Source organism: Amblyomma mixtum, chromosome 8 (assembly GCF_055824585.1).
Source record: "Amblyomma mixtum isolate Tamu chromosome 8, ASM5582458v1, whole genome shotgun sequence".
NCBI lineage: Eukaryota > Metazoa > Arthropoda > Arachnida > Ixodida > Ixodidae > Amblyomma > Amblyomma mixtum.
Window position 1 is genome coordinate 73,612,306 of NC_143019.1, and position 26,836 is coordinate 73,639,141.

At 48.3% G+C, this 26,836-nt stretch overlaps 1 protein-coding gene across 5 annotated transcripts in view; it reads left to right on the top strand.

Moving 5' to 3' along the window:
- The first annotated feature begins 1,836 nt into the window (after window positions 1–1,836).
- The window catches only part of LOC149333011 (uncharacterized), a 167,797-nt gene continuing 142,797 nt past the window's right edge, over window positions 1,837–26,836 (top strand). For all 5 annotated transcript variants that reach the window (XM_089558536.1, XM_089558539.1, XM_089558537.1 and 2 more), the window contains exon 1: window positions 1,837–3,369. In XM_089558536.1, the coding sequence (XP_089414662.1) occupies window positions 3,003–3,369 (367 nt within the window). In that variant the 5' untranslated portion in view covers window positions 1,837–3,002. The remainder of the gene's footprint in view (window positions 3,370–26,836) is intronic.

A 26,836-nucleotide genomic window follows, 5' to 3' on the forward strand; every position in this document is an offset into this window, starting at 1 on the left:
CGCTACAGCGCAAGACACGAGGGAACATTTCAACTTTTTCCTTTTCAGCTGACTAATTCGGTGGCTTAAAAATGCTTCGACGCTTTAATTGTCCCAGTCTAGCGTTTGGGACAGAAGTTAAATGCTTCTTTGAAGCCATCCTATGTTTCCAATCCTATGTTTACTATAGCTAGCAAGAGCCACTTCCTTGTTTTTTGTTTCTCCGCACATAAATGCATTTACAACGAGGGCGACTTCTCCATAGCTTGTAAGCAGGATGCTGGGCGGCTGAAAACACTTTCAGTTACTTAAATGCCAACATTCACAGCAACAAACCACAATTTTATGGTTAATGAAAGAGAGAGAGAGAGATGTTCCCAACGGTTATGAAGTGATTGATAGAAAGCTAAATCACACAAACACACACGCAAACCTATCTACTCCCTCGCCACACCACAGTGGACACTGAATCTCCCTAGGACGTCCTGGGGACGTCCGAGACGTCCTACGGGTGTCCAATGAAGTTTCAGTGTCTATTGGGATCTCCCCTAAGCGGAATGCTGGGTGGCTTAAAACTCCGAGTTTCTTAAATGCCAACATTCACCGCAGCAAATCACAATTTTATGGTTAATGAAAGAGAGAGAGATGTTTCCAACGGTTATGAAGTGATTGATAGAAAGCTAAATCACACAAACACACACGCAAACCTATCTACTCCCTCGCCACACCACAGTGGACACTGAATCTCCCTAGGACGTCCTGGGGACGTCCGAGACGTCCTACGGATGTCCAATGAAGTTTCAGTGTCTATTGGGATCTCCCCTAAGCGGAATGCTGGGTGGCTTAAAACTCTGAGTTTCTTAAATGCCAACATTCACCGCAGCAAATCACAATTTTATGGTTAATGAAAGAGAGTGATTTGATTTATTGGGGTTTAACGTCCCAAAGCGACTCAGGCTATGAGGAACGCCAAAGAGAGAGAGAGAGAGAGAGAGAGAGAGATGGTGTTAATGGTTATGAAGTGATTGATAGGGAGCTAAAGCACACAAGCACACACACAAACCTATCCACTCCCTCTCCGCACCCTAACGCACGCACGTAGAGACGTCGTTTCTAACATTTTCTGCAGTTTTGCATTACCTGCCACACCAGGATGAAAGACTTCAAAGCTTAAATTCGTTGCTGCCCTTGGTTACTCGTAGCAGTGATCCAGTGGCAATGACTCATTACTACAAAGCTGAAGGTCACTGGTTTGAATCCGGACTCGGCAAGCTTTTTTCGATAGAGGATAAGAGCAAAAGTGCTTCTGGACTGAGATTTTGCTGCGCGTTGATGTAGCGCAAGGTGTCTGAATTAATCCGGAGCCTTCTATACATATGCGGGCCCCTTACGGCGCCCCTCGTCTTTGCGCGTCAAATTCCACTCATCTGTTGCCTCTGGCTTCGTGTAATAACATCAAAGCAACTTTTATTTCTTCTTTATAGGTTACTTTTTTGTCTGTGGTTTAATTCCACTCATCTGTTCCCTCTGGCTTCGTGTAATAACATCAAAGCAACTCCTTTTTTATTTGATCTTTATACGTTACTTTCTCGTCTTTGGTTTTCCGAGCCTTAGCTGGAACAATCGCCCTCAGGAATCCGAACAACAGCGTGGTGTTTTTCACGTCAATGCATGTCCGAGGAATTTAGAGCAGCGACCCCCCCCGAAAAGACACGACGAGCGAACGACGAAAAAGAAGGGGGGAGAGGAGGTCAGCGTCCAAACTTCGCAAGGAGACAGGCGCGGAAAAAAAACAAAACAAAAGGTAGAAGACACACACATGCACGAATACGCGAAAAAAGATACGTAATAGAAACACGCGCTGCTGCTCAGAGCTTCCTACAGAGGCCGTGAGTTGGCGTTGCGTCGCGGTGAGCTGCTGAGCGAAAAAAGAATAAAGGTTGACTGAGTCAGGACGACGACGTATGTGCCCGGCGAGCAAGAGGGAGGAGAGGACACGATGCCGAGAAAGAAATCCAGCTGTATGTAAAAGAAAAAAAGAAAGAGCGGCGAGGGTGAAACCGGTCTTCCTACCATCCTCTCTTCTCCAACCCGCCGCAAGCTCTCACCGGCCCTGCCGGCCGGCTTCTGCTCTGCCTGCCTTGCTACTGCCGCCCACCCCCTTGCATGCTTCGCCCCCCTTCCTTCCCCTTCTTCGGCATGGCCGCGAAGGCGCCCGGAGGAATCTTTCTGGAGAACTAGTCAGGAACCGGCTAGCGGGCGAGACGCGCGAGAGAGGCCACCGCCGCGCGAGCCTTGTCTGAGCGGTTGATAGAGCCGCGGCGCTGGCGGCACTGGACGATCTCTCCAACGAAGCCAGCTGTATCCAACGAGGACGGCAGCTTTTGGACGTCCACGGTCCGAGTGAGGCGCCGCTGATACCGCAGTGGTCACTGACTAGTCCCAGGAGGAAGGACCTGCTGAGTACCGGGCGGACGTACAGTCCTGGACTTGCCCGCTGTCCCGGTCCGTCTTCGTCGAAGAAGAGACACGGTGAAGAGCGAGATAAGGTGCTGTCCTCCGCCACCGCTGCCGCTGTCGGCTGCTTCGAAGCCGCAAGACGGCGCTCCCCATCTAGGGCATCGTACTGGAGCGATACTGCCCCGTGGTGTCATAGCTGAGGTAGTGCATCGAGTCTTCTAGCCAGAGTGGGAAGCAGCGTGACACGGCTGTGCGCACGCGCGGTCTGTTTGTTGTGTTCAGTGGGGGCGTAGTCGGTGGGTGTGTGACAACTTTGTAATTTTTTTTTCGTCGTCGTTTGGCCATCGGTGTCAAGCTCCTCTGTTGTTTTCCCTCGGTCGCCCGTATCTGGGCGATTGCAAGGATCTTCACGGAACTGTTTCTGTCTGAGTGATACAAGCGCGGCTCGGCGGCGCTTCTGCATTTGGTAGCGCATTGCAAAACTTGTTCCCGACGCCGTGGTGTTCCGTTTTTGCTCCTGCCGATAGGGACGTGCCGGTGCCAGCCCCTTAGGCCTCATCGTCATGGGGTTCTCAGAGGGCTTCGTCAATCTCGTGGTGGGACGTCCGCGGTTCTGGTTGTTAGTAGTCTTGTCAGTGGTCGTCGTGTCACCGTCGAGCGCCTGGCCAACCCTGGATTCTTCGTCTCCGTCGCTGGATGCGAATGGCGACGCTGACACAGCTGGCCGAGGTGCCACTGGTCTTCCGGTGGTCTGTGCCTGCGGAGCAGACGTGTCCAAGTGTCCCGCCGGAAGGACGGCCAAGACTCCGAGTCGGTGTCCGCCGTGCGGTCTGGTGTGTGCCCGGCAGACCGGCGAAGCATGCTCGGTCGATGAACCGTGCGCTAAGGATTTCGGACTGTCCTGCGACCCTGTCTCTCTCACCTGCAAAGGTGAGTCAGTTTGTGCCTTCTGTGACACACTTTACCTCTCACTCAGTGACATTGTAATCAGCGCTCTCTGATTTGAAGAAGTTATCAGAAACCTTAATCATTGAAGCAGCTCGTCTTAGCTTCTATGATACTTATGTGAAGATCTGTTTACGCAGGCCCATGTGCTTTATTGACATGAACGCTACTAGCTGACAGTTTTCCACTCGGCATGTAGTGATCGTTGATGAGATGGCATGGAAGAATGTTTCCAGGTAGCGCGCATCAGCATGGCAGCTTTGGATGAGCGAAGCAACTCGAAACGCTCTTGTTGTTTACAATCGCGATTTTCTGTAGATAAATAAGCCAAATCAGAACAGATTGCCCATATAAGCAAAATAAATTATCTACTAAGGTTGTTTATGCTTGGCTAGAGGATAAGAAAAACGCGAGGGTCTTCAGAGAACACTGGAAGAGCGAAGAAGACGTGGCTTCCAAATTGGTTCCAATGAATCACGCCCAGAAGTTCTCTATATTAAAAAGCCTCCATTACGCCATTTGTCAAACTTTGATGCTTTTATAACAGCCGCAATGTCGGCGTGAGACTATCGCTCGACTTTTGATGGTTTCAATGACAAGGTTTTTGCTTTTAATCTTTACTGGTGGTATGTAAAACATGTTAGACATACAGAAGCACTTACAATACGTCAACAGTTCTCTGGTTCGTGGGCAAATGGTTCAGTGGTGTTCATGACCGAGGCCTCATATATTTGGCAAATTGTTCACTTCGATGCGAACCTTCATAGCCTATGAAATTACAACGGTGCGCATACCATACATTTGTCGACGTAGTGTTCAAGATGATGCAACTAGTGCGACGTGACCCTTTCTCTTGCGAACAAGCCATGCCGTTTTTACAAGTAGATTTCTTCAAAACAGAATTCAAATAACACGCTGTTGCAGGTGTGGACTTCCACTGCGAAGTGCAGCTTGCATTCAGTGCAACAAGCCTTCTTTGAGTAGAGATGTCAATCAGGAGCCTCTGCGACTCCATTTGCAGCAACTACTTTGTGAACTACAATCGCAAAAACATTTTGTCATCGTGGTGGGGAATGTGCTTGACAAAGAAGCAGCTCCAATTTTTGATGCGAATTACTTTCGAGGATGGGTCTTCCTTAAGGAAGCGCGCGCACTAGAATATCAGTCACCCAGGTGCTGAAATAATCTTTTGTGTCACTTAAGAAATCTTTATTCCGGTGCGCATTCACTGAGCTGCTTAAAGTTGTCGCGCCGGTATTCTGTTATGTGTGCGTTTTTAAACATTACACTTTGTGAACAGTGCTCTTTGTACCGCCGCCGGATCCTGCTCTTACGATGCGCTGCTCGCGTTGGCCCACAAGTTGGCGATGTTCTAGAATGTTCGCAACTGTTCGTGGCGAGCTCTGTATCTCGAAAGTTCTAGACAGCAAGAAAATCATTTTATTATCAGCACACTATTAAGCGCTGATAATCTAGGCCAGTGGTTTGTCGGACAAAGGCCCGGTACCGTCCCGTTCGGCCGACGCCAGCCAGGCACATCAGAAAGATCGGAACGGGTGGGAGAAACGGATACATTGAGTACTGACGAGGCAGGAGAAGAGACAGTGTTCACAGAAGTCGAAAGTTGTTAGTTACGTTCGAATAGAGCTCTGCCGACAGACACGTAACCCCTGCCAAGTGGTAGTGTCGCCCTCTCCGCCAAAAAGAAAGCTCGACTTTAATCGTTTCAGGTTTTGCTCTAGTCTGTCTGTCATCACTACCACGTGGCCTTTCATCGCTTTGTTGTTGTTGGTGGTGCCTTTGCGCGGGCGTTCCTGTTTGCCACTGGTATGTTCTTTCTGGCCATGAACACAAAGCTCCATCTGCCATGTTTAAAAACTAAATTTTTACTTGACAAAGTTTTGCCTGACTTCGAGGCACTACGCAGGAGTGGACTCGGTTACCTGGAACCGTCTGAAATTCTGCCATGTTTGCCTAAGTATCAGCATGCGGACGTATTTTACTTTTTTGTATGCTTTAATTGCGCTGGCATGCTGTTGTCGCGGCCGCAAGTGAAATCCCCGAACTCGTGCTTGAATACCAGGAGGACATAGCCACTTAGCCAACGCAGAGAACGTAGCTGGAAGATTGCGTAAGCGTTTGGACGTGTTGCCATTCAGACGGAGAGAGGACTAGAGGGTAGAGGCAACTGTTCAACTGTACTGTACAGCTACGTCTTTCAGCTATGGCGTTCACTTATGGCGTTCAGCCGTTCAGTTATGCCTCTCAGTTATACTGCGCAGCTATGACATTCAGCTGTGCCGTTAAGCTATGCCATTCAGCTATGCCATTCAGCAATGCCATTCAGCAATGTCATTCACTTATAGCATTCAGGAACGGGAAGGCTTGAACAGGCTGCTTCAGTTATGCTGAAGCTGAACGGCATAGCTAAATGTCATTCAGTTATACCATTCAGGAATGCCATTCAGCTGTGCCATTCAGCTATGCCGTTCAGCTTCAGCATAACCTAAGCAGCCTTCTGCGATTAACCACTCGATTGTTTCTCAAGTCTTCGCGTCTGTATGAAGTGGTGGGACTACTTACAGGCTCAGAGAGGCTGCAATTGTTAATGTGCAGTTGTCAGGATAGACCGGAAAGTGCCTAGGAGCAAGAGAGCCACAAAAATCGAGTCGCTGTGAAAGCTGAAAAGTTTAACGTTACGTTCTTATGTTCTTAACGAAATACAACCAGCAAGCTCTGTTTTTTTTCGAGTGACCCCATTGGAGACGAGATGGTTGGTTTCAGAAAGGGTATGTAGGCTGTGGAGCGCCTAAAGGAAATGCAGCAAAATGACACAATGTCTTCGAATTCAGTCGAGCATTTGTTCGATCTGAGAGCCCAGCCTACGGCAATGCCTTTGTCGTTTTGCAGCAGGTATAGAACGACGAAATTCTTGCTGCACACTTTTTGCCGTAATTTAGGCTGAAGAAATAGACCATCTGAACCCGATACGTTCAATAGTGGGGTCCACAGAACGAAAGGCGTGCCGAGACGAGCAAAAATAGCTTGAACATCGACATTATCGAGGCCCACCGTACACCGATATCCCACCAAGCAGAACCTCTCAGCACCTTTCATACAGTTGTGTCTGAAAGTTAGGTTAAGCCTATAGTACTAGCTGGTCGTTTACCAGCGTCAGCAGACGCGGCCATAAAGTTCTGCCACAGGCAACCAACCGTGTGCCGAACAACGGAGCCCGGTGGCTTGACGAATAATGGCCGCCTAACAGGGAGTTCTTGTTTCTCGCGCAGTTGATAATGACACCCTGTCAGGAGTCACGTATGTCCGCCGTGTGTCCTGGTGATCTGTGGTCGAGCTTTTCCGAGCGTGCATTTGTGTGAGCCGCCCCTTGTCTCACGTTTGTGTCGCGCCCCAACGCGTACGCATTGTTCGGGTCGGGCGTGTTCGCACTTCCGTATGCCGTATACTTGCAGACGTATGGGGGCGGGCTATGGCGGCGCGCATAGCCTTGAGCAGACGAGACGAGTTGTTTTAGAAACGTTGTCGTCTGCTATAGATATGCATGGGCGGCTACGCTAGAGCCGGATCAACGAAGAACGTGACGGAACAAAGGCTCTACCAAACGACGCAGTAGGTTTGTTTGGTTTATGCTGGTGCACGAACGTAATTGAGAGAAACAGATTTAGCACAACATTTACACGTAGGGATTTTTGTTAGCAACGTCGCATGACCTAATTACGCGTGAAAAGTAGATTGCGCAGAGCGCTTTTAGCTACGAGCGGCGAACAATGTTAACGCGGACACTAGTATTCGTTACCGGCACTCATGAGGGAGCACTATAGTGAGTGGTACCTCTGCTACGTGTGTTGCATGCGTGTTAGGTGTAGTACGTCGGATGACTATTGCACATTTATGTTCGTGCAGCTACTCTAAGCTTTTGTGATTGCGTAGTTTCTGAAGCCTTTTTCAGTAATAAAAATTTCCTGACGTACATGAAAAATGAATAAAAGGGGGCGGAGCGGGAACAAAAGAAGTATAGATATGAAAGGGGGCAATCCTGTAATGAAGAACAGTGAGCTCGCAAGATCAAGGCTATGAACTGAATTGTGGTACTTTAATTTAAGACCCGTCGCCACTTAGGTGCATATACAGGTATATGTATCGACACACATGACCTTCCTTAGCTCTGATTACACGTCTGAATTCAGTGCAATGGAGTCGTAGATTTATATACAATAGGTACATACTAGAGGAGCTTGTTCGGTCGAGAGCGAGTGTTATACTGAACACAACATGGACAGTGAGGCAATAATTATGTAGCTTTGTTTCATTTTGCTGTTATGATCTTTCTTGTTTAGTTTCCAAAAGCCAGGGCTAACTGATTCGCTCCCGAGGCATGCACGCTGTTACAATGGCCACCGCTTTTCAAAAGCCACGCGAGGCTGAATCAAGGCACACTTGATTGATTACTCTGGAGGCCTGATGTGCCGCAACGCGTAAGCGTTAATGAAAAAGCGACCGCTTGCTTTCTCAGTACGCCTTTTGAGAGCCGTTTTGATGGCACAGTAAGCGATTGCTTTTCTGAACCAATTCATTCGGAAGGTATACAGCGGCGCCCAGATTACACCGACTCAGACTTGGTCGACAGCGGTGCACAGATCACACGAAGCACACTTGGTCGACTGCTGGGAACCTCTGCACGCTGCCATTTTAACTGATGCAGATAAGGATCCAACGTTTCACGTCGCCGATGGTCCAGAAGCCGCGGATTACGTCTGACAACGTTGTCACACATGCTTTTACACTGGAGGCGTGTAACGCTGTTTTGAAGCATGTTTGGCTGACTTTCGAAAGTATATCGTAGGCTAAACACGCGTTACAAGCGAAGAATGAAGATCCGGTGTTCTTTAGTTCGCTGACCATGAATCAGCAGACGCTGCTTGCGTCATACAAAACTGCAGCATTGGGTCTACTTTGAAAAGTGTCTGTGCAAGAAAACTAAGTAGCAGGCTTCACCACCAGCCGTGACACGCGTAATCGCCCGAACACGTGTGCCTAACGCCACCAGTCCTAAGGCTTCAAAAAGGCCTACGCATTTCATAAAGCTGTACAAACAGACTGCTTGCGTCATCCCCAGAGATTATACTGCAATAGCCATTGCATACCAATGCTCTTACAAGGGGATCTATCATCGTTCTAAGCATTTCAGGGAAAGACATCGAACCGAATGAAGGCTCTGCTTCCGGTTCTAGGAACAGATTGCGGGAATTAGAAAAAAAATGGAACTGCGCACAGTCCACTTTTTATTGGTATACTTTGTTTGAAAGCGCGCTTTTGCAGCCATAGCATTCGTTTGGTAGTGCAGTCCATCGCAGCATTCGTGTGGCGCTTATACCAGCACCACAACCATAAGCCGATAATCGAGATCTTAGATGAGAGGCACCGAATACTACTGCGGTTGATTTTCTCTTCGATGGGACCAAGTCTGTTCCTCGGAAATGTTAATAAACCCGGCTTTATTCACTCTCCAGCAGATATTTGCGTTTTGGTGTCCGAGTTTCAGCTGTCGTGTTTTGCGGTTCAGTTGGCTCTGATGGCGTAGGTCTCTCTCGCATGGTGAACGTGTCGCTTCGATTGCAGCAGGAGTTTCATCTGGACAAGCACGCTTCGCTAGCGTGTCTGTCGCAAGCGAAGGCGCCAATGCAGGCCAAGCATACTGGCTCCGAGCAGTTTCGGCTTAGATAACTGTCTCACGCCACTTGCGGGTAAACAGATGGTCGTGCCCGAGTACTTAAGATGCCGCTGCTTAAGCGATCCTGCGCACGACGTAGATGTAGAACGAGCTTTGATGTGTCTGACGTGATTCCTGGAGTAGTGCCGTTTTTTTCTGTACCCTCTTGCTTTTACTCGATGCAATCGCGTCGTGTCATCAGAGTTTTGACCGTTGGTATTGGGCCAGTTGGCAGAAGAATAAAAGAATGCAGCAAGCTTTGCGGCTAAATGAGCACATCAAACTAGCCATTTGATCTATTCCGTGGCGTCGCCAGAAGCGTTATAAGGTCCACAACAAGCATACTGTATGGAGTTGAATCGAAAGTGCATATACAGCTTACATGTGTTTCGGGAAATCTGTCGAAAGCAAATCGAGGCCACAGGAACATGCCAGCCGGCAGCTAGGAATGTGAGAAGAAAAAATAATGAAAGCAGGATTCGCTGGCTATGTGCCTTGGATAATTAGTTGCCCCTTCCAATGTCATGAGTACCCAGAAGGCCGTGAAGATAAGGACGGAAAGGAGTTGTGCAAAAACAGAAAAAAAAGGGTACCGCAATTTTTATGTGCAACTGCGACTGCTTTCCGCATCGTGCCTTTTTATTGAAGCTGTTCGACACCTTGAACCTTTGCGGGGTGAAGTTCTCTGGCACTTCTTGCGGGCCAAATCAAGCGCGAGGACTGCGTATATGATGAGAAAAATCAAGCTGTAGCAGCCCCGCTTCTCTTCTCTAAGGCCAACCGGAATCTAAGCCGGCCAGCCCTCCATGTCCTCCAGCCCTTCATGTAGCCCTCCAGCCTTTCATGCCTTTCATGTAGCCCTCCATGTAGCCGTCCACGTCCTCCATGTCCCCCAGACTTCCAGCCCTCCATGTAGCCCTCCATGTAGCCCTCCATGTAGCCCTCCATGTAGCCCTCTATGTAGCCCTCTATGTAGCCCTCTATGTAGCCCTCTATGTAGGCCTCTATGTAGCCCTCCATGTAGGCCTCCATGTAGCCCTCTATGTAGCCCTCTATGTAGCCCTCTATGTAGCCCTCTATGTAGCCCTCTATGTAGCCCTCTATGTAACCCTCTATGTAGCCCTCCATGTAGCCCTCCATGTCCTCCAGCCTTCCACGTCCCTCAGCTCTCCACGTTCCCCTGTCTTAAGGCCCGCCGAGTCACGGCACTCACTTATGGCACGTTCTCAAGAGCGCCCTTTAACCTATCGACCTGTCCCTTAAGGTTCCTATCCCACATGGAGAACACTTTTTCATACAGCAGGAAACAGCGGAAGCTTTCAATGACGACGTTTCACTGCATTGCCGGCGCCGATACCGTTCATCCTCCTGAGGGTTCTCTTTCAGATACTGACGACTCAGTGCTGATAAATGTTGATAAATTTAAACCGGCGTCTACTGGAAAAGTGTATCTGTTCGCTGCGAAACTGGCTGACGGATTGTACTTTCGGTACAAAGAAGTAAAAAAAAGAACCACTGATATGGCCCCGTAAAATTGCCCTGCTCGAACTGCGGAATAGCGTCTATCGGTAACAGCCCCAGTGCCCAGTTTAGTCGGCCGTTGAAATATTTTTTCGCCGCCGAGCAAAGTCAGAGTGCTATAGCAGGAAGCAGGAAGAGAACGCTGCACTGTCGTCAGGACCGCCCGCGTCTACTTTTGGCAACGCGGAAAGACCATCAGTGTGCGTGCGTGTGTGCGGTAATGGCGGCAGTGCCGGGCGGTCAATGTTTCTAGATCCGTGTGTGCAGACGACGCCAAACCGCTTGTTTTTCAAAACGTATACGCAGACGGACGTCGACGCAGCTGCTTTCGAAACTGCGGATTTGTTACCGGTAGATTGCGGTACGGTAGGGACACCCCTCTCTACGGCGCCGATATCCGCAATAGTATCCGGAACGTGCAAAGCTTTGCGCGCATGTGTCGCAAGTACGTATCAGCACGCGATATCGTCCTAGAGAAGTGTAGTCACCACTCTGTACCTTGCGTAGCTTTTTTTGTTTATTTGACTGTGGTAACCATCTACGGGAGTCTTCATGCACCGCACGCTAAGTGAATCCACTCTTAGCCTTGGAATCCCGAAGGCCATTTTGTGCGTGTCACTGCTGCCACCAAAGGTTGGAAACAGATTAGTTTACCTTTAGTATTACAGAGTATTAGTCAAGAAGCAAAACTACTGCCGCATATGCCAGCTCTGTGTTCTGTATTCCCGAAGTGGCTTTCGGGTCTGGGATCTTGCTCATGATTTTTTGACTCCGTTGTGAGTACCTCTTTTGTGTAAACAAATAAAATTTGTTACTTTTTAAAAAAAATAAGTTAACCGGATTTGCATGTTTTTAGTATACGAAGCCGCATCTTAAGGTTTGACTTGACAATAAAGGATTATTTTTTTCTTTCCAATGCCTTAGGAGTAAACGTGACCTATGATAAACTTGCTCGTATCGTCATCATCCGTCTCTCTTAGCAGTGGCTGGCGTTTGACTTGGCGAGGCGGATGGGACACACGAAACTGTGCTGCCGACAAGATGAAAAATGATTCCCGTAGTTCGGCGGGGAAAGTGCAGCTTAAAGCCTGCACATTGTCTGCAATTTTGTGCGGTATTCTGAAGCGGGAGTCGAAATCGACGCAGACAAAAAAAGAAAAGTGCAATGGTGCCCGCCTTAACCTAGAGATCCCAATCAAAGTCACGCTGCCGCCGCGGCCCTTTCCGGCATCCCAGTGCAAACACGCCCTCTCCTAAGGTCGCACAAACACATTCCTCTGCTTCGAGTCGCAAGGTTGCCGGCTTTCAAAACAGGTCTCCGTGACGCAACTCGCAAGGCGGAGTCCGTTGCTCCCTTTTACGGAGCCTGGCAGTATGCTTTATTTGGCCTCGTATCACAGAACCAGCTAGCAAGGATGCTTTGGCTTCATGCCTCACAAATGCAGCTAGCCAATATGCTTTATTTGTCTTCATGTCTCAGAAGTGCCTAAATGCCGCTAGCCTGTATGCTTTGCCTTAACCTCTCTTAAAATCAGCTTGCCAGTATGCTTTCTTTGCCTTCATGGCTCACAAAAGCAGCTAACTAGTGTGCTTTATTAAAGCGATAACATTTAGTTTGCCTCACAAAAAAGTTCCGGCTTCTCTGTCAAAGCTCCTGTGGGAGCGATTTGTCGGGGTTTGCTCTTATTTGTGACTTGCACGCAATTGAGGGAAAAATTACAATAGGGGCACGATGGCGATGACAACCGTTGACGAGAAGTGAGAATGGGCAGAAGTTATAACACTGAAAGAAAGGATATATGGTACATCATAGTCACGACAAGATTAAAGTGAAACAATACTTCTCTTTTCCTTATCGAACTATGCACTTGCTATGAGTGCCTGAGAAAATACCTAGCTGGGCTTACTTTTTCTCTATAGCTACTGACAGGGTGTGTGCATGTCTTTTACTCGGGGATCATTGTCGTTTTTGCTGGAATGGTATCCTCCATTTTCTTCTCCCCGAAAAAATGAAGACGTGAAAACCTGCTCGCTTAACCTTTCAGAGCGCAGTGCACACAACTGTACAAGGGTAGCTGTTTGGGCGAGTTGGTTGATCATGGCTACAAATGTAGCACTTAACTCAGGATCAAACGAAGAGGACACCACAAGCGCTATAGTGTCCTATGGGTTGTCCTATGGGTTGTCCTATGGGTTGTCCTATGGGTTGTCCTATGGGTTGTCCTATGGGGTGTCCTATGGGGTGTCCTATGGGGTGTCCTATGGGGCGTCCTATGGGGCGTCCTATGGGGCGTCCTATGGAGCGTCCCGTAGGGCGTCCTGTGGGGCGTCCTCTGCGCAGTCCTCTGCGCTGTCCTCTGTGGTGTCCTTCGGTCCTATTCGTTTGGTCCAGTGTTTCGAATGCTACATTCATAGTCGCACAACTGTGTAGTACATGATTAACGCAGATTTTTCTTAGTGTGCTGCACCTAGCAGTGATTTCTTTGTTTCAGGCGAATTTGGCACCCTTCATGTCAGGGTGACTTTTTGTGCCAACTATCTAATGCAGCAAATATTTGGCACAAGAGCGAGCTTGGTAGGAACCCCCTCCGTTTCATTTTCGTGCAGGAAAATTTTGCCATAAGTAATAATTTTTTTCTTTCCCCAGAATTTCTTGTCTAGTGCAATTCGAAACAAGGAATTCCGCCAATTCTCGTGTGTTCGAGTGACAAATTTTGATTTTTTTCATGTCAGTTTCTGGCCACTATGGCAGTTCCTACGAAATGTCGTACATGCGTGCAAACTACTAACCATTTATGTATTGCTTTCGAAAGCTAATGAATTCGCTTCCTCGAAGTCTTAATAGGGTCATTCCATGCCAAACGTCCCAGACGTTGCGCTCGACCATCTCCAATTTATTCAAGAAAATTCACGGGAACTTATCCCAATGTGTGTACTGAAAGCCTGGCATATTTTTGCCGTAAAAAATTTGCTCGCGTGGTGAGCGCAATTTGAACATTTGGAAAAGGCGAGAAAATAGGCACTGCTCAAGAATTAATAAAAAATTGAATATTTCAGAAAACACTCCACATTTTTTTCAGCGACATCTACACAGATTCTGGCTTTCGATATAATCCTGAGTATGCAGCTTTATTTATCAGAAACATTTTTAAAAAAATGAAAGAAAAAGTGAAAATGTTTCATTTTTGTCGCATTTTTTTTTAAATATGAACTTTCTCCGGGAAATTCGGAAATAGCTTTTTTTGCTTCTCTAGATGTCTAGTATCTATAACAAATGTTACAGGTGACGAAATTGGGAACATAGAAGTAAAAAAAAATACTAAAATTGCAAAAAGTGCGTTTTGAGCCAAAAGCACTCGCCAATTTCACCTTGAGGTGGTCCTAGTAAAAATACAAACAATAGTGGGTTGCGTAGCACTGTTTATTGTCTTGCATTTCTGAAATTTTAATCGTGGTAATTTTTGTTTTAAGCGAGAAAAGAATTTTTGAAGTTAAGTTCTTGCGCCGCATGCTGCGTCGTGTCTTGACGCCTCTTCACCGCAGAACACGACACCTGGCATGGCACGATACTTATGGCCAGATAACAACTTCCGTTCCCGTCGCTTGCTGTCGTGAATTTTTAGGGCTGGAGCTAAAGAGGATATTGCGTGACTGTCGGCGGGCATGTGGTTAATCTGTAAACGAGATCGTTTTCGCTTCTTTTGAAGTTCGAACAGACTGGCTTTGGTGCGGGGAAATCAAGATAAAAAAAAACGAGGGTATTCAGCGTGCTATCTCGCATGGACCACGAAGAGGGAACGACCAGCTGGCGTTGCAGGCTGATTGTCTAGACCACAACACGGTGGCCGTTTCTGTATTTCAGGACGAAGTAATCAAGATACTGAAGCAAGACTTTCCACAAATTTCAAATATTCATTACTTCTCTGACGGAGCATCATCGCAGTACAAGAACAAGAAAAATTTCGCCAACCTCTGTCAACACGAAAACGACTTCGGCATTTGCGCTGAGTGGAATTTTTTTGCAACTTCCCACGGAAAGAGTGCTTGTGATGGAGTTGGGGGCACCGTGAAACGTTTGGCAGCAAGGGCGAGCCTTCAAATCCCCTACAACAACCAAATCATGACACCCTATGAGCTGTTTACCTGGGCCAAAAATAACATCAAAGGTATTGTGATCCTTTGGGTGCCAAAAGAAATGGTTGAAGAAAAACGAATTCAGCTCTCTCCAAGATTCCGCTCAGCGGTCCCTGTCAAGGGAACACGGAGTTTTCATTACTTCAAGCCAACATCACCTTTCAGGCTACGAGCTCGCCTTACGTCCTGCTCATTCACAGAAGAATTTGTGGTTATAAAGCCCATTTCTGCGCAGGAATACGGCAGAACTCGCACCGATTAAAGCAAATAAAACGAAGACATCACATCAAAAACAATCGGGCTTGAGCCTCTGACGGCCGCAAGGGTTAGGTACCACGTGGTGCTGTGTCGCGGATTGCTTCAGCAACGGATCGTCCTTATCATATCCAGATCGGCGTCGTAGAAGCTCTTACGCTGGTGCTCATGTCTGTCATGGCGACGACAAAAATGACTGACTGTGACAGGACCCCACCACACAACTAGCTCACTGGAGTATGTTCGCCCCGGAAGCGTTAAGAAAATCTTTTCCCTCGCATACCTGTAAAGACTGCTCAGTGTTCCTATGCTTGCCTGCAGTGAAAACCTCACTTAAAAACAAAACTCTGTGTTTCGTCTCGTCACAGTGTTGTATTCTGCGGTGAAGAGCTTGCGGCACAAGAACTAAACTTCAATAATTCTTTTCTCGCTTAAAACAAAAATTACCACGATTAAAATTTCAGAAATGCAAGACAATAAACAGTGCTACGCAACCCACTATTGTTTGTATTTTTACTAGGACCACCTGAGTGTGAAATTGGCGAGTATTTTTGGCTCAATACGCACTTTTTTTGCAAATTTAGTATTTTTTTTTACTTCTATGTTCCCAATTTCGTCACCTATAACATTTGTTATAGATACTAGACATCTAGAGAAGCAAAAAAGCTATTTCCAAATTTCCTGGAGAAAGTTCATATTTAAAAAAAAAACGACAAAAATGAAACATTCTCACTTTTTCTTTAAATTTTTTAAAAATGTTTATGATAAATAAAGCTGCATACTCAGGATTATATCGAAAGCCAGAATCTGTGTGGATGTCGCTGAAAAAATTGTGGAGTGTTTTCTGAAATATTCAATTTTTTATTAATTCTTGAGCAGTGCCTACTTTCTCGCCTTTTCCAAATGTTCAAATTGCGCTCACCACGCGAGCAAATTTTTTACGGCAAAAATATGCCAGGCTTTCAATACACACACTGGGATAAGTTTCCGTGAATTTTCTTGAACAAATTGGAGATGGTCGAGCGCAACGTCTGGGACGTTTGGCGTGGAATGACCCAATATTATTTATCCGGAAAATACTTGCTTCGAATGTAAATGATGAATGGCTCTTGAAAGAGTAACGATGGTGGCCGACATGACATCTGTGTCTGTTGTTTGCTCTTTAATCGGGGCAATAGCATATTATTAAGTTGGATGTACTGTCATGTGAGAAGGTGAGAAGGTTAACTAGCACCTGACGAAGTGGCAATCAAAAAGCCGCCGACATATGTACTGTAATGCCGAGGGCGCGGCACTCTTGCATTTGTTCATGGAGGAAACGGGTAAATATGGAGCACGCCTAACAACTCACGGTCCATTTAAGGGCTCTTCTATTCTGGCAGCAGCGTTGGAAACTACGAATTCTTACAAACTAGCTTAGCTTGGTACTTTACTATAGTATTGTGAACTCTGCCACTGAATGGCTGTGACGCCAGCCGTATATAGCCTCCGTGGTGATGCAAAGATTAAGTAAGACAGAACTGCGGATGTGCTGAGCAAGTTTCCATTCTGCTGGCGTCAAGCGTTGGCGTGTCTTAAGGATGCAAGTAAATAAAAGCAAAATGACAGGAGAAATAAACGATAGCAGCAAAAGGAAAAAAGTTCCGCCAAGGCATCCGCAAAGATCGCGATCCGCGATACAATGATACCCGGCGCACTCGAACTCCGTTCGGCCTCTTGAAGCTTCCTGGAATCCACATTCGTACGGGACGTTGTCACGTACGTTGAAGCGCCAAGCATGTTCGTGACGCCAAGCAGGTTCGCTTTTATATATATATATATTTTTTTTTCTTGTTATCTGTACAGGCTGTTGCTGCTGCTCCGGCAGCATGCCGTTATTAACATCAGAATAAATCTTTGTATGGCTTCGCCCTTGCGTGCTTTCCTTTCCTTTTTTTTCTTTCCTTCTTAATTCTCCAGGCGGCCTCAACTGCCGGCAGATGTTGCGCCACTAGGTTGCGCCAGAGGCTTTTATCGCGCGCGGTCGTTCGATTAACGATTGGTGTTTTTTTTTTTTGAGCTGCCTTAATAGCCACCTCGAAACCAGCTCGGCGTGCCGATAATGACTCGGCGGAGGGATCTTACAGCATGCTAATTTCCGCAGGGCGGCTTTCGAGGAGAGTTCGATTTACTGTGATCATCGTTACTATGTAATCGTTGTAGATGGCTTAAATCGGGAAGGTTAGAGCAGCCAGTTAAAATAATTCCTCGCCGAATGTTAAACATACCTGGAAAATCCGTGATCGTGAAGAAAGTGGTAATCTGGTGTTGTCAGTGAAATTAGAAAGCAGTATCCGGGGTGACTCATCTTAATGGTACGAGGCTGGGATATTAAAGGGTAACTATTTTCACTCGTATTGAATGCACGCCGTGAGTGTATCGGAGACGGTAACTACAGGCGAAAGCCACAGAAATTAAACTCGTCGCGTGATGCCAGTTGGAAGCAGTTTTCTTACATTATTGATAATAATCGTTTTAGAAAAAAAAATAACCAAATCACTACCAAGAAGTAACATCTATGTTGAAATAGCTACGAGGGCTTTAACTTCATGGAGGGATCTTTGAGATAACAAATTTGAGGCTTGTAACTCCGTGAAACAGGTAGATGTGGTCTACATGCTAATGAACTAATCCATGAAGTAGATAAAATAAAAACTGAGGCATATAAAGAGCGCAAGTTTAACGAGCGTTCAACTTATAATAAATATTGATGAAACGAAAGAGAACTTGTTTTCCTTATCATACCTTCAATATGTGACACCCGTTCGTCATTTATCGTTTTTCGATCTAAGTGCTATAGCAAGCCAAGCAATGACTACCAATGCCAGCTTCTGCCCTCACTGATATCGGACCTCCTTGTTCCCTCAAAATGCTCTCCTTTCCAATCCATCCTCCTCCTTTCAATTCCTTCGCAAGAAAACTCTGCTCAAGACGCATTACAGGCCTCTCACGTCCAGCATGCGATTGCGAGACCAAGGCCCCGAACGAGTGTGTCGCGCTCTCGGTGGGCCCGCTTGACATATCTACTGGCTTCCCCCTCTCTTCATCTCTCCAGAAGCACATACACACACAGAGAGAGAAAGAGGAGGTAGCTTCTTGAAGTGACATCCAGCCTTTATATAAACGCTCGAGGAGTGCTCGACGCGCATCCGGCTCCGTGCCACGACGTTTATGTATACGGAAGCCTGCAGCTTTGGCTTCCAACGCGATCCGTATGCGCACAAACACATACGGACAGGGACGCACACTCACTCACTCATACAGCCAACGACGTTCTTCAGCTACACGAAAGCCCGCTCCCGTGTCGTCTGTCTCGCATCATGCCTTGCGCCGAGTGTTGTGCTTGTCTTGTATCCTCTCCCTCCGGGTCTCTCTCTCCAGCGAAGGTCGTTGGCGGGGATGGAAGTGTCTTGGCCACTTTGAGCGGCCTTTATAAGCCCGCCTCGCTAGATGCGTGCAACTTTGTGGAAGCTATTGGGGAAGCGCTAGTACACGGTCACTAATGCTATCCATTTCAGGAGGACAGTATCTGTCTCAGTTGTTGCTGCTGAGAGATGAAGGGAAAAATGAAAGCTTAATTATTGGCGTAGATTTAGCATGGCAGAGGTTTCAGACAGACAGGTGTCCCCTGCGTACTTTGCAGAAGGGAAACTGAAAGTGCCCACGCGGAATAAAAAAAAAAAGGAATATCAATACGAATAACAGGTTGGTACAGAAGATAGCGGACAGGGGACACCTGACAGGGGACGCCCAGATAGGGGACACCAAGAGCACGAAGATGTAACCGGAGGCGACCGTCAGGTGGAGAGGTCAGATTCATAGATGGGCTGCGATAAGGTAACCGCTGATGCAAAGGGAAGGGTTAACTGTAGATAAATGGTAAAGCCTTTGTCTCGCATTCGATGCAATTGGGGCTGATCATAAGTACAAGAGAAATGTCTGAGGGGAACTCGATGGTGTGTGCTGTCCTCAGTACGCGCATCTGTGGCTTCACCATCGCGATAAAGCAATTTAGCCTGCCACGGTATTTTTCCCAACCGTCGACTACGTAGGCCATGTATGATAACGCTTTATTAGAAAAGGTTGCCTCGTTAGCCTAAAGATTAGAATTAAAATTTCATTGGCACTGCCGTTTTGTTGAGTGGTTGACTTTAAGTATATAGACCTTATTCATGCGACGTCATTTGCGCTGCGCACCTATGCAGGCAACCATGGCGCGCAACAACATGGCGGTCGCATCGCGTCCTGGCAGCACGAGCGAGACAATCCTGTTGTCAGCCCTTAGCTTGAGCTTTTAGTTTCGAAACTCCCAACAGCAAGGCGGGTGGCGGGGCACAGGGTTGCCACACATGGGCTTTCTGCAGGCCGCCACATCTGAGCGCGAATAATGTCTATAGCTCCGGCAACGCTGCACGCTTCTTGTCCGTCTGGAGATTGCGAGCGACGGTTCCTTCCTCTGGGCCTCGTACGACGTCGCCTTTGGAGGGGACTTTGTCATGACGCTTTCGTCCCGCGATGGGGGGGGGGGGGGGGGGGGGGGGAGCTAAGTTGAAATGACGCGCGCCGCCTCTCGACTGTCGCTAGCTCTTGCGACAATCCGCTCGCTTTCGTATCTTAGCAGACGATGCGCGACGTGCGTTTGTCGTCTGCTCCTGCTGTGAGTTCCTGCTGGCTGTCATCTTCGCGCACTTGGCGGCGTCGTTGTCGCTCGGCTGGCTGTCACGGAGTGCTTGAGAGCTCTTTACAGCGCCTCTAGCGCTGCACGCTTTAGCCGATGCATGAACGCGGTGACCTATCTGACTGCAAATTGACTACAAATGAGTAGTCAAAGGAATAAGTACAAATGTACTGTTTGACTCCAAATCGACTGCAAACTCACTACAAATGTGCAGTCAGAAATAGCTACAAATATACTGCTTGACTCCAAATCGACGGTATCGTTGGCCCAGCTAGCTAAAGCACCACCAAAGATAAGACGGCATGGTATAATTAACTTTAACAAAGCAACCATGCGGGCTGTTTGGTGTTCCTCATACATAACGGGACGCGTCATACATAACGGGAACATAAACTTCTGGAGACAAGGCATAGCTGTCCGGTGAACTTCTCGTAGTGCTCCCGTGTTTGTTCGCTGGTGCCCACTATGTATAAATATCAATTGAAAGCGAAGGTTTTTTTCGGAGAATTAACTGCGAATCGCAGCACCAGATGGGGCTCCCTGTCCTACTTCCGTCCCCGTCGGAATGTGGGTAGCAGTCAAGGCGAAACATGCAGTTATGTAATTTGTATTGGTTGACTGCTCAAGGTATTCTAGATACCTTTGCGATAGCATCCCCAACGAATCAGCAAACGTGTATTTCGTTTTAAAAATCGTTCTGTGAAGGAGTTGGTCATTGAAAAGTTCGATGTATATGGAGCTCAAGCGAATATGTTAAGATGCATGCAGGAGAAGCGCAGGAAATATGTTTCTCAAAGACCAGATCAAATGATGGTAATCATGGTCGACATGCCGAGGGCACGGTTTATTAGCTCGCGGGCTTCTGAGGTTTGATGAAGAGTTTGTATACGCAGGTACTCCGAGATCACGAATGGTAGTTTACCAGTGTCCCCCAAGAGAAAATTATGTAACAACTGTATCTTACCGGCACTCACTTATGGGCAGAAACGTGGAGGCTCACGAAAAGGGTTCAGCTTGAGTTAAGAACCGCTCAGCGAGCTATGGAAAGGAAAATTATAGGTGTAACGTTAAGGCACAGGAAGAGGACAAGTGGATAAGGGAAAAAACGAGAGTTAATAGCATCTATAGTCGAAATAAAGAGGAGAAGGGTTTGTGTAGGACTTGTAATGGGAAAGAAAGATAACCGACTGTCGTCAAGGGTAACGGAGTGAATTCCAATAGAAGGCAAGCGCAACAGGGGGCGGTAGAAAGTTAGGTGGGCGGGTGAGATAAGCAAGTCTGAGAAGATAAGGTAGCCGCAGCTGGCAAATGACAGTGTTAAATTGAGAGATATGGGAGGGTTCTTTGTCCTGAAGTGTGCAGAGGGAGGCTGATGATTATGATAGTGCATACATTGGATTCTTAATCATGATGCTCTAACTTGGTCAAAAGCCGCCCACTGCTCTTGTCAGCCAGCTTGAATACAGACAACTCACGCTCATAGCTAGGCTTCGAAATGCAGAAAACTCGGCATTCCGCCATCTAAGCTGGAAAGTGGGCGTCAAGTCGGGCACGCTTGGGTTATTCCTAGCGCGTCGCTCGCGAAAGGGAGGAGACGGGAGTTTGTCAGCGCCCCCAAACGGCCTTTTTGTCGCCTGAGACATTCGTCTTCCACTTTCCTTCTTTCCCATTGGAGGAAAATGTGCGCAGAAGGCGGAGCCAAACCAGTTCCCAAAATGCCACGTCTCTTCCGCTGCCTGTGTTTTTTTCGCGCTTTTACCTCCGCGTCGTCTATTTCACTCTGCGTGGAAGACGCTCCCACCGACCGCGAAATTCCTCTCACTCGTCGACGACATCGTCGTCAACTCTCCGCCATGTTTTCGCGTTGCGCATTTTATATATTCGTGTTATTTATTTGGCTCTCCTGATGACACCGCCCGCTTATATAGTCGCTGCTATTACGCATCGAAATTCCTTCGGAAGCGAGAACGGGGAATCAAAGTACGGAGGAAGGGGGGGGGGGGAGAGGGGGTAGGGAATGTAGCGGCCGGAAAGGAAGACATGTGTCGGGTCGTTACAATCAGCCCTCTCCCTTTTACTAACCCTCCCCTCCGCTGGAACAACACGCGTTGTAGCAGGGAGTCATTTTCACCATCCTATAACCCCGCCGACGTCGACGGACGCTCACGCAACACAGACACTGCGAACGAAGGAGGAGAGAAGATGGCGACCCCCTTCATTTTTGGTGGTGCTGCTTCGAGAAGCCAGGTAGTATAAGTAGCGCTGCTTATAAAAGAGAGCCCGCGCGGCGGCAAGCAATTTGCTCTCAGAAACACATGGCGCGCATTATAAGGGGGGCGAGCGTTGTAGCGCGCCGCGGCAGCCGTCTGCCCGCTTTTGCTTGCCTGCCCCCCTCCCTCTTTCCTCCTCCACCGGCTTCCTCCTCTCCTTCTATCTGTCGCCTTCCCTTCGGCTTCATGACCGTGGTTAGGTAAAAATACAAAGAAAAGAGAGAATCGGCCGGGAAGTACATCTCTGCCCTCGCCATGAGCGCCGAAGCGAAGCGCCGGATTCTTTCGGAGTCGTCGCGCTTAGGAGAGGGTGGAAAAGAGAGAGAGAGAGAGTTCCCCTGTTCTTGCTCTTCTTCTCCTTCCCATGGTCTCGCAAATTAACATTCCGCATGCCTATGCAGAAAGGAAAAATCGCCCCCTTCTTTCGGTGTACTGCTGTACCAGAAGTTTTCATTTTGGGGTGTTTTTGTTACGCCTTTTTCTTACGGTGTACTCACGCGCTTTCGCTCCCTTTCCGGTCCGCTCTGGAAAGACCGACGCTTTTCTGCAGTTTCAGGTGCCGGCTGTTGCGATGGTGTCGGACCACTCGGCGAGGAGCAGGAGGACGGGTGAGGGAAAGGCGCTAGCTAGTGTTTTAAGGCTGGAGATACCCACAGCGGAGGCGAACAGGCGAAGTGGGGCTTCGCGTTTTAGCCTCGCTAAACCTGCCGCCGTCGCGTCATCGTCGTGCTCATCCGTTTTTGTTCTTTTTTGTTTCCCCGGACGCTGCTGTTACGAACTTCTTTGCTTTTTTTTTTTGCCTTACACCTCGCGTTACTTCGTTTATGCTATGCGTCACGAGGGAATAAAGTGTGTTTAGCGCCCCATTTTCTCGGTGACTACAACGACAGGATGGCTTTGTTTGATTCGACTTCGTTTCCATCAATTTTTTAAGGCTTCGGCATCGGATCGGACTTGGCTTGAAGCGGGATGAACTGAGGGAGAGTTCGGACGCGGGGAACGGAAAAAGACGATCGGAATTAGCTAGCATCACAACCAACAAGAGGCGAGGACGACGGGGGATGAAAATCTGGCAGGAGAACGAAAAAAAAAAACAAAACAAAGAAAGTCAAAAGAGTGAATCGGTCCAGCGTGGAGAGTATATAGGCGTAATGAAGAATCGAAAGCACTACCTCTCCTTCTGGACGCATGCAAAGAGCCAAGGGGAGGGCGGAGGCTGCCCTCTAGCGGTGGAAAAAGTGCACTGACTCCGTAACGATGGCGCGGCCTGGGCCAAAGTGTTTAGGCTTAAGGCCCCGTGTCTTCGAGGGCCGGTCTTCGGGCGTTGCTTCTGGTCAGTCCACCGTGCCTTTACTCACAAGCCCGCCGGGCGTATCGAATAGCTCCTGCAGCGCGGCTAACCCCCCTCTCCCCTTCTCTCCTGGCCGATGCAAAAGACCAGCTACGAAACTATCGTCTGCCGTGTAACCCCTCCCTCCATAGGCCGGGGGAAAGAGTCCTCTTGCGTTGCTACCCATTAGACGGCCGGATCGAGCGGAGGCTCTTCTTAATTCCGCACTTAGAAGCGTCGCGCTCTTATTATAAATAGGCGCGCGGGGTAGCCCTCCGGAGTGAAACAGCGCAGGCTTAAATAAAGAGTGTCGGGCTCTCCGGGCGTGCCACGGAGACGATCATTTTGCGGTGGTTGAGCGGAGAGGAGAGTGGCTGAGCTTCTAATGGCCAGAAGGGACCCGAGTGGACGTAGGCCGGACATTCTTTTCACTTGCTACTGGTTGCTTTTCGCTGTCGTCTCCCTACGTAATTTGGGACGCTTGTGACTCGTGTATTAAGATCCCCTCGTTCCGTCCTCCGGAAAAAAAAATAGATATCGCTTCTTGTTCACCGTGAGAAGATTTTCTTGCTTCACAGCAACTATATAGATAAAGAAAAAAGAATACCCTCATCGCGTGTGGATGTCAGCAAGCGCATCCCTTAACTGGCGATTACTGTCCCCAGCTTTGTCAGGGTGTGGGTCACGTGAGAAAAGAGAGGAGATTGCTAATGCACGCTGAAGGGCTATAGTTTCTCATACGACGTAGTGGTTCTTCTTTCTGCCCAGAAAAAAAAGTGGATTATGCCTTGCGGGTTGAATAAGGCTGCCGTATCTGCTTGCCAGCGCTCGCGGCAGGGGTGGCTGAGGAGTTGCGCAATAATTTACTGGTTAAGAGGTGGCTTAATCTTCGTCGACCTGGTTTAATGCTCTCCATTAGGGGACGAGGCTAATCAGCCGAACTGAAGCTACTACACCCGTATCCTTTTGGTAGGCTCTCTCTCTCCGTCAGACACAGGGCAAACTAGCAAAGCGAACACCACCATTTATTTTGCTTAATTTTGCGAGGTTGCGTTTGCGTAATACTCCTGCGCTACTTGTCAGCAAAGGCCACTTAGATCGCGGTGTGAAAGTGAGGCAGGAAGCTGAGAATGAAACCGGTCCTCCAGAATGAATAACGTGGTTTGTCTTTAACGACTATCCAGGATTGTTGCGTGGTTAGCTCTTATGTGTCGACTACGACCAGTTTTTCAGGCGCTTAGGCATTCGCAGTGTCCGCAAAATATAGCCGGACCAGTAAGCGTTTGCGTAGAACATATCTGGCAGTATTCTTGTGGAGTTACCGTAATGCCTCCAATGTCGAAGACTGTGAGGAGAACTCTCCTGTCGGAAACTCCGTGAAAGCTTCTACAGAGCTTCCAGAGTCTGCTGAGGAGTCACCGACGTGGCCTCCTCACTTTTGGCAAAGATTGTATGCTCTGCCTTCGTGCTTAATTTACAACACAGTGTACAGAGGACGGTATCCGCCATAGACAACTAGGTTGCCTATACTTGACAGCAAGGTCTGAATATGCCCTCTGTTTTCCTCTTATCGGCTGTGCATGGTTGCTTTATAACAGCGCGAACAGTTAGTTATTCGAGCCCAAAACTGGGTGAGGTGGTACTTGTTCCTACTTACACAGCGCAAAAAAGGCTAGTCAGACAATAGCGCTGGTGTCGTGTAGCCCCTTTGTCTGTTATCCCTTTTCGCACTGTTAAGAACAGCTATCCAACAGTAATCAAGAAAAAGCAAAGTAAGCTAGAAGGAAGGGTGAAAAGATTGAGGGAAGGAAAAGAGAGCGATAGAAAAAATGAGAAAAGTGAATTGGCTAGGACGAAGACGTGAGGATAACGCGAAAGAGAGAAAAAGGAATTTTAATGCCAGGAAAAGGAGGAGAGGTCAGAGAGGATAATGAACGAAAGTCAGAGAACGAGCATACGTACGTACGTCTCCAGAGTGTGAGTCATCTAGAGACGCCCACCACTGACACTGCCGACTCCGTGCTGCGTGTCTGCAGTTGCCGGTTAGTATTGGACCCCTCATGCGCGCATCGAAAACGAGTATAGGCGGCACAAATCTACGGAGACGCCCTCTGTCGGGTGACTTTGTCCTAAGACGAGGGTGACCACAATGCACGGCTGCGGTGCCACTAAGCGGACTCTGAACGCGATGCGATTGGACATCTGGTCAACAACCGTGAAATGCAGAAAACGACACCAGAATTGCTAGTGCGGAAATTTCAAGCAGAGCGCCCGGAGCAGGGGCGAGAGGACCAAGAAAACGAAGGCGAGGAACATGTTGCGCAAAGGGTGAAAAAAAACGAAAAAAAAACACGAGGCGAAGTCTGAGAGAATGGGAAGCGCAAGGCTCATTGCCCGGCCACGACCACGCTCTCTGCCCCCGTCTCGCAGACTCAACGTGTGCCGGCATCGGCAACACAAAGCGCCGAGAGGACGTTGTCTTCGCCACGTCTGCAGGGTATACGGGGCGTTCCTCTCGAAGGACGTTGCCGGCGGAGTTCTCTCAGCTACGCTGCGGCGTACATCCCTTGCAAACCGGTGACCACAAAGAAAGCAAATGGCGGGCTCGAAGAGCATTAATGCGAAGCGACGTCTTGCGTTGTCGGTGGCAGCAGTGAGGGGGCAGCGTGGGAAGTTACGGCGGAAGATGCGCGGGAGTGGGAAGAACGCGGGCACGGAATATAGCACTGTCGGCGTGGGATCGGTGTCAACTTGTCGTTTCGCGTTGAGGGTTTCGTGCGGTCTGCGGGGTTTCTTGCGGCGCGCTGGTCACGCCTCAGGGGCTGGCGGTTGTCCCACCGGCTTGCAGCTGTGACGCAACGCGTGCGAAACAGCGTAATGAAGTTCGAGGCGCAGAATACAAGGGAACTAGGCGGTGGGTAGAAGAGGGAAGGGATACAACTGCGTCAAAAATTAGGAACCCGATTGCACAAGATAATAAATTTTCTTACTTAATTTCCACCTCGGTGGCTGTGTGAACACTACAAGGTGAAAGTTCACTACTTGATTTGGTTTAGTTTGTGGGCGTTTAACGTCCCAAAGAGACTCAGACCACGAGGGGCGCCGTAGTGAAGGACTCCGGAAATTTCGACCACCTGAGGTTCTTTAACATGCACTGACACCGCACGGTACACGGGCGCTTCAAGCATTTCGTCTCCACTGAAATTCGACCGCCGCGGCCGGGATCGAATCCGCCTCTTTCAGGTCAGCAGCCGAGCGCCATAACCACGGAGCCACCGCGGTAGCCAGAGTTGACTGCACCACGAGTACCACGACACCACTATCGGAAATTGACCCAGGTGTGTGTTTGCAAACATTTGCAAACATGTAAGATGAAAATCTGATACCGTATTGTTGTTATGGTGAACGAAAACCTGTCGGTCTGGTGTCTAGCTGAACGAAAACGTAAGGAGAGTGCGGCAGGGAGTCGTGCGAATAGACGAGGATAGGAAATA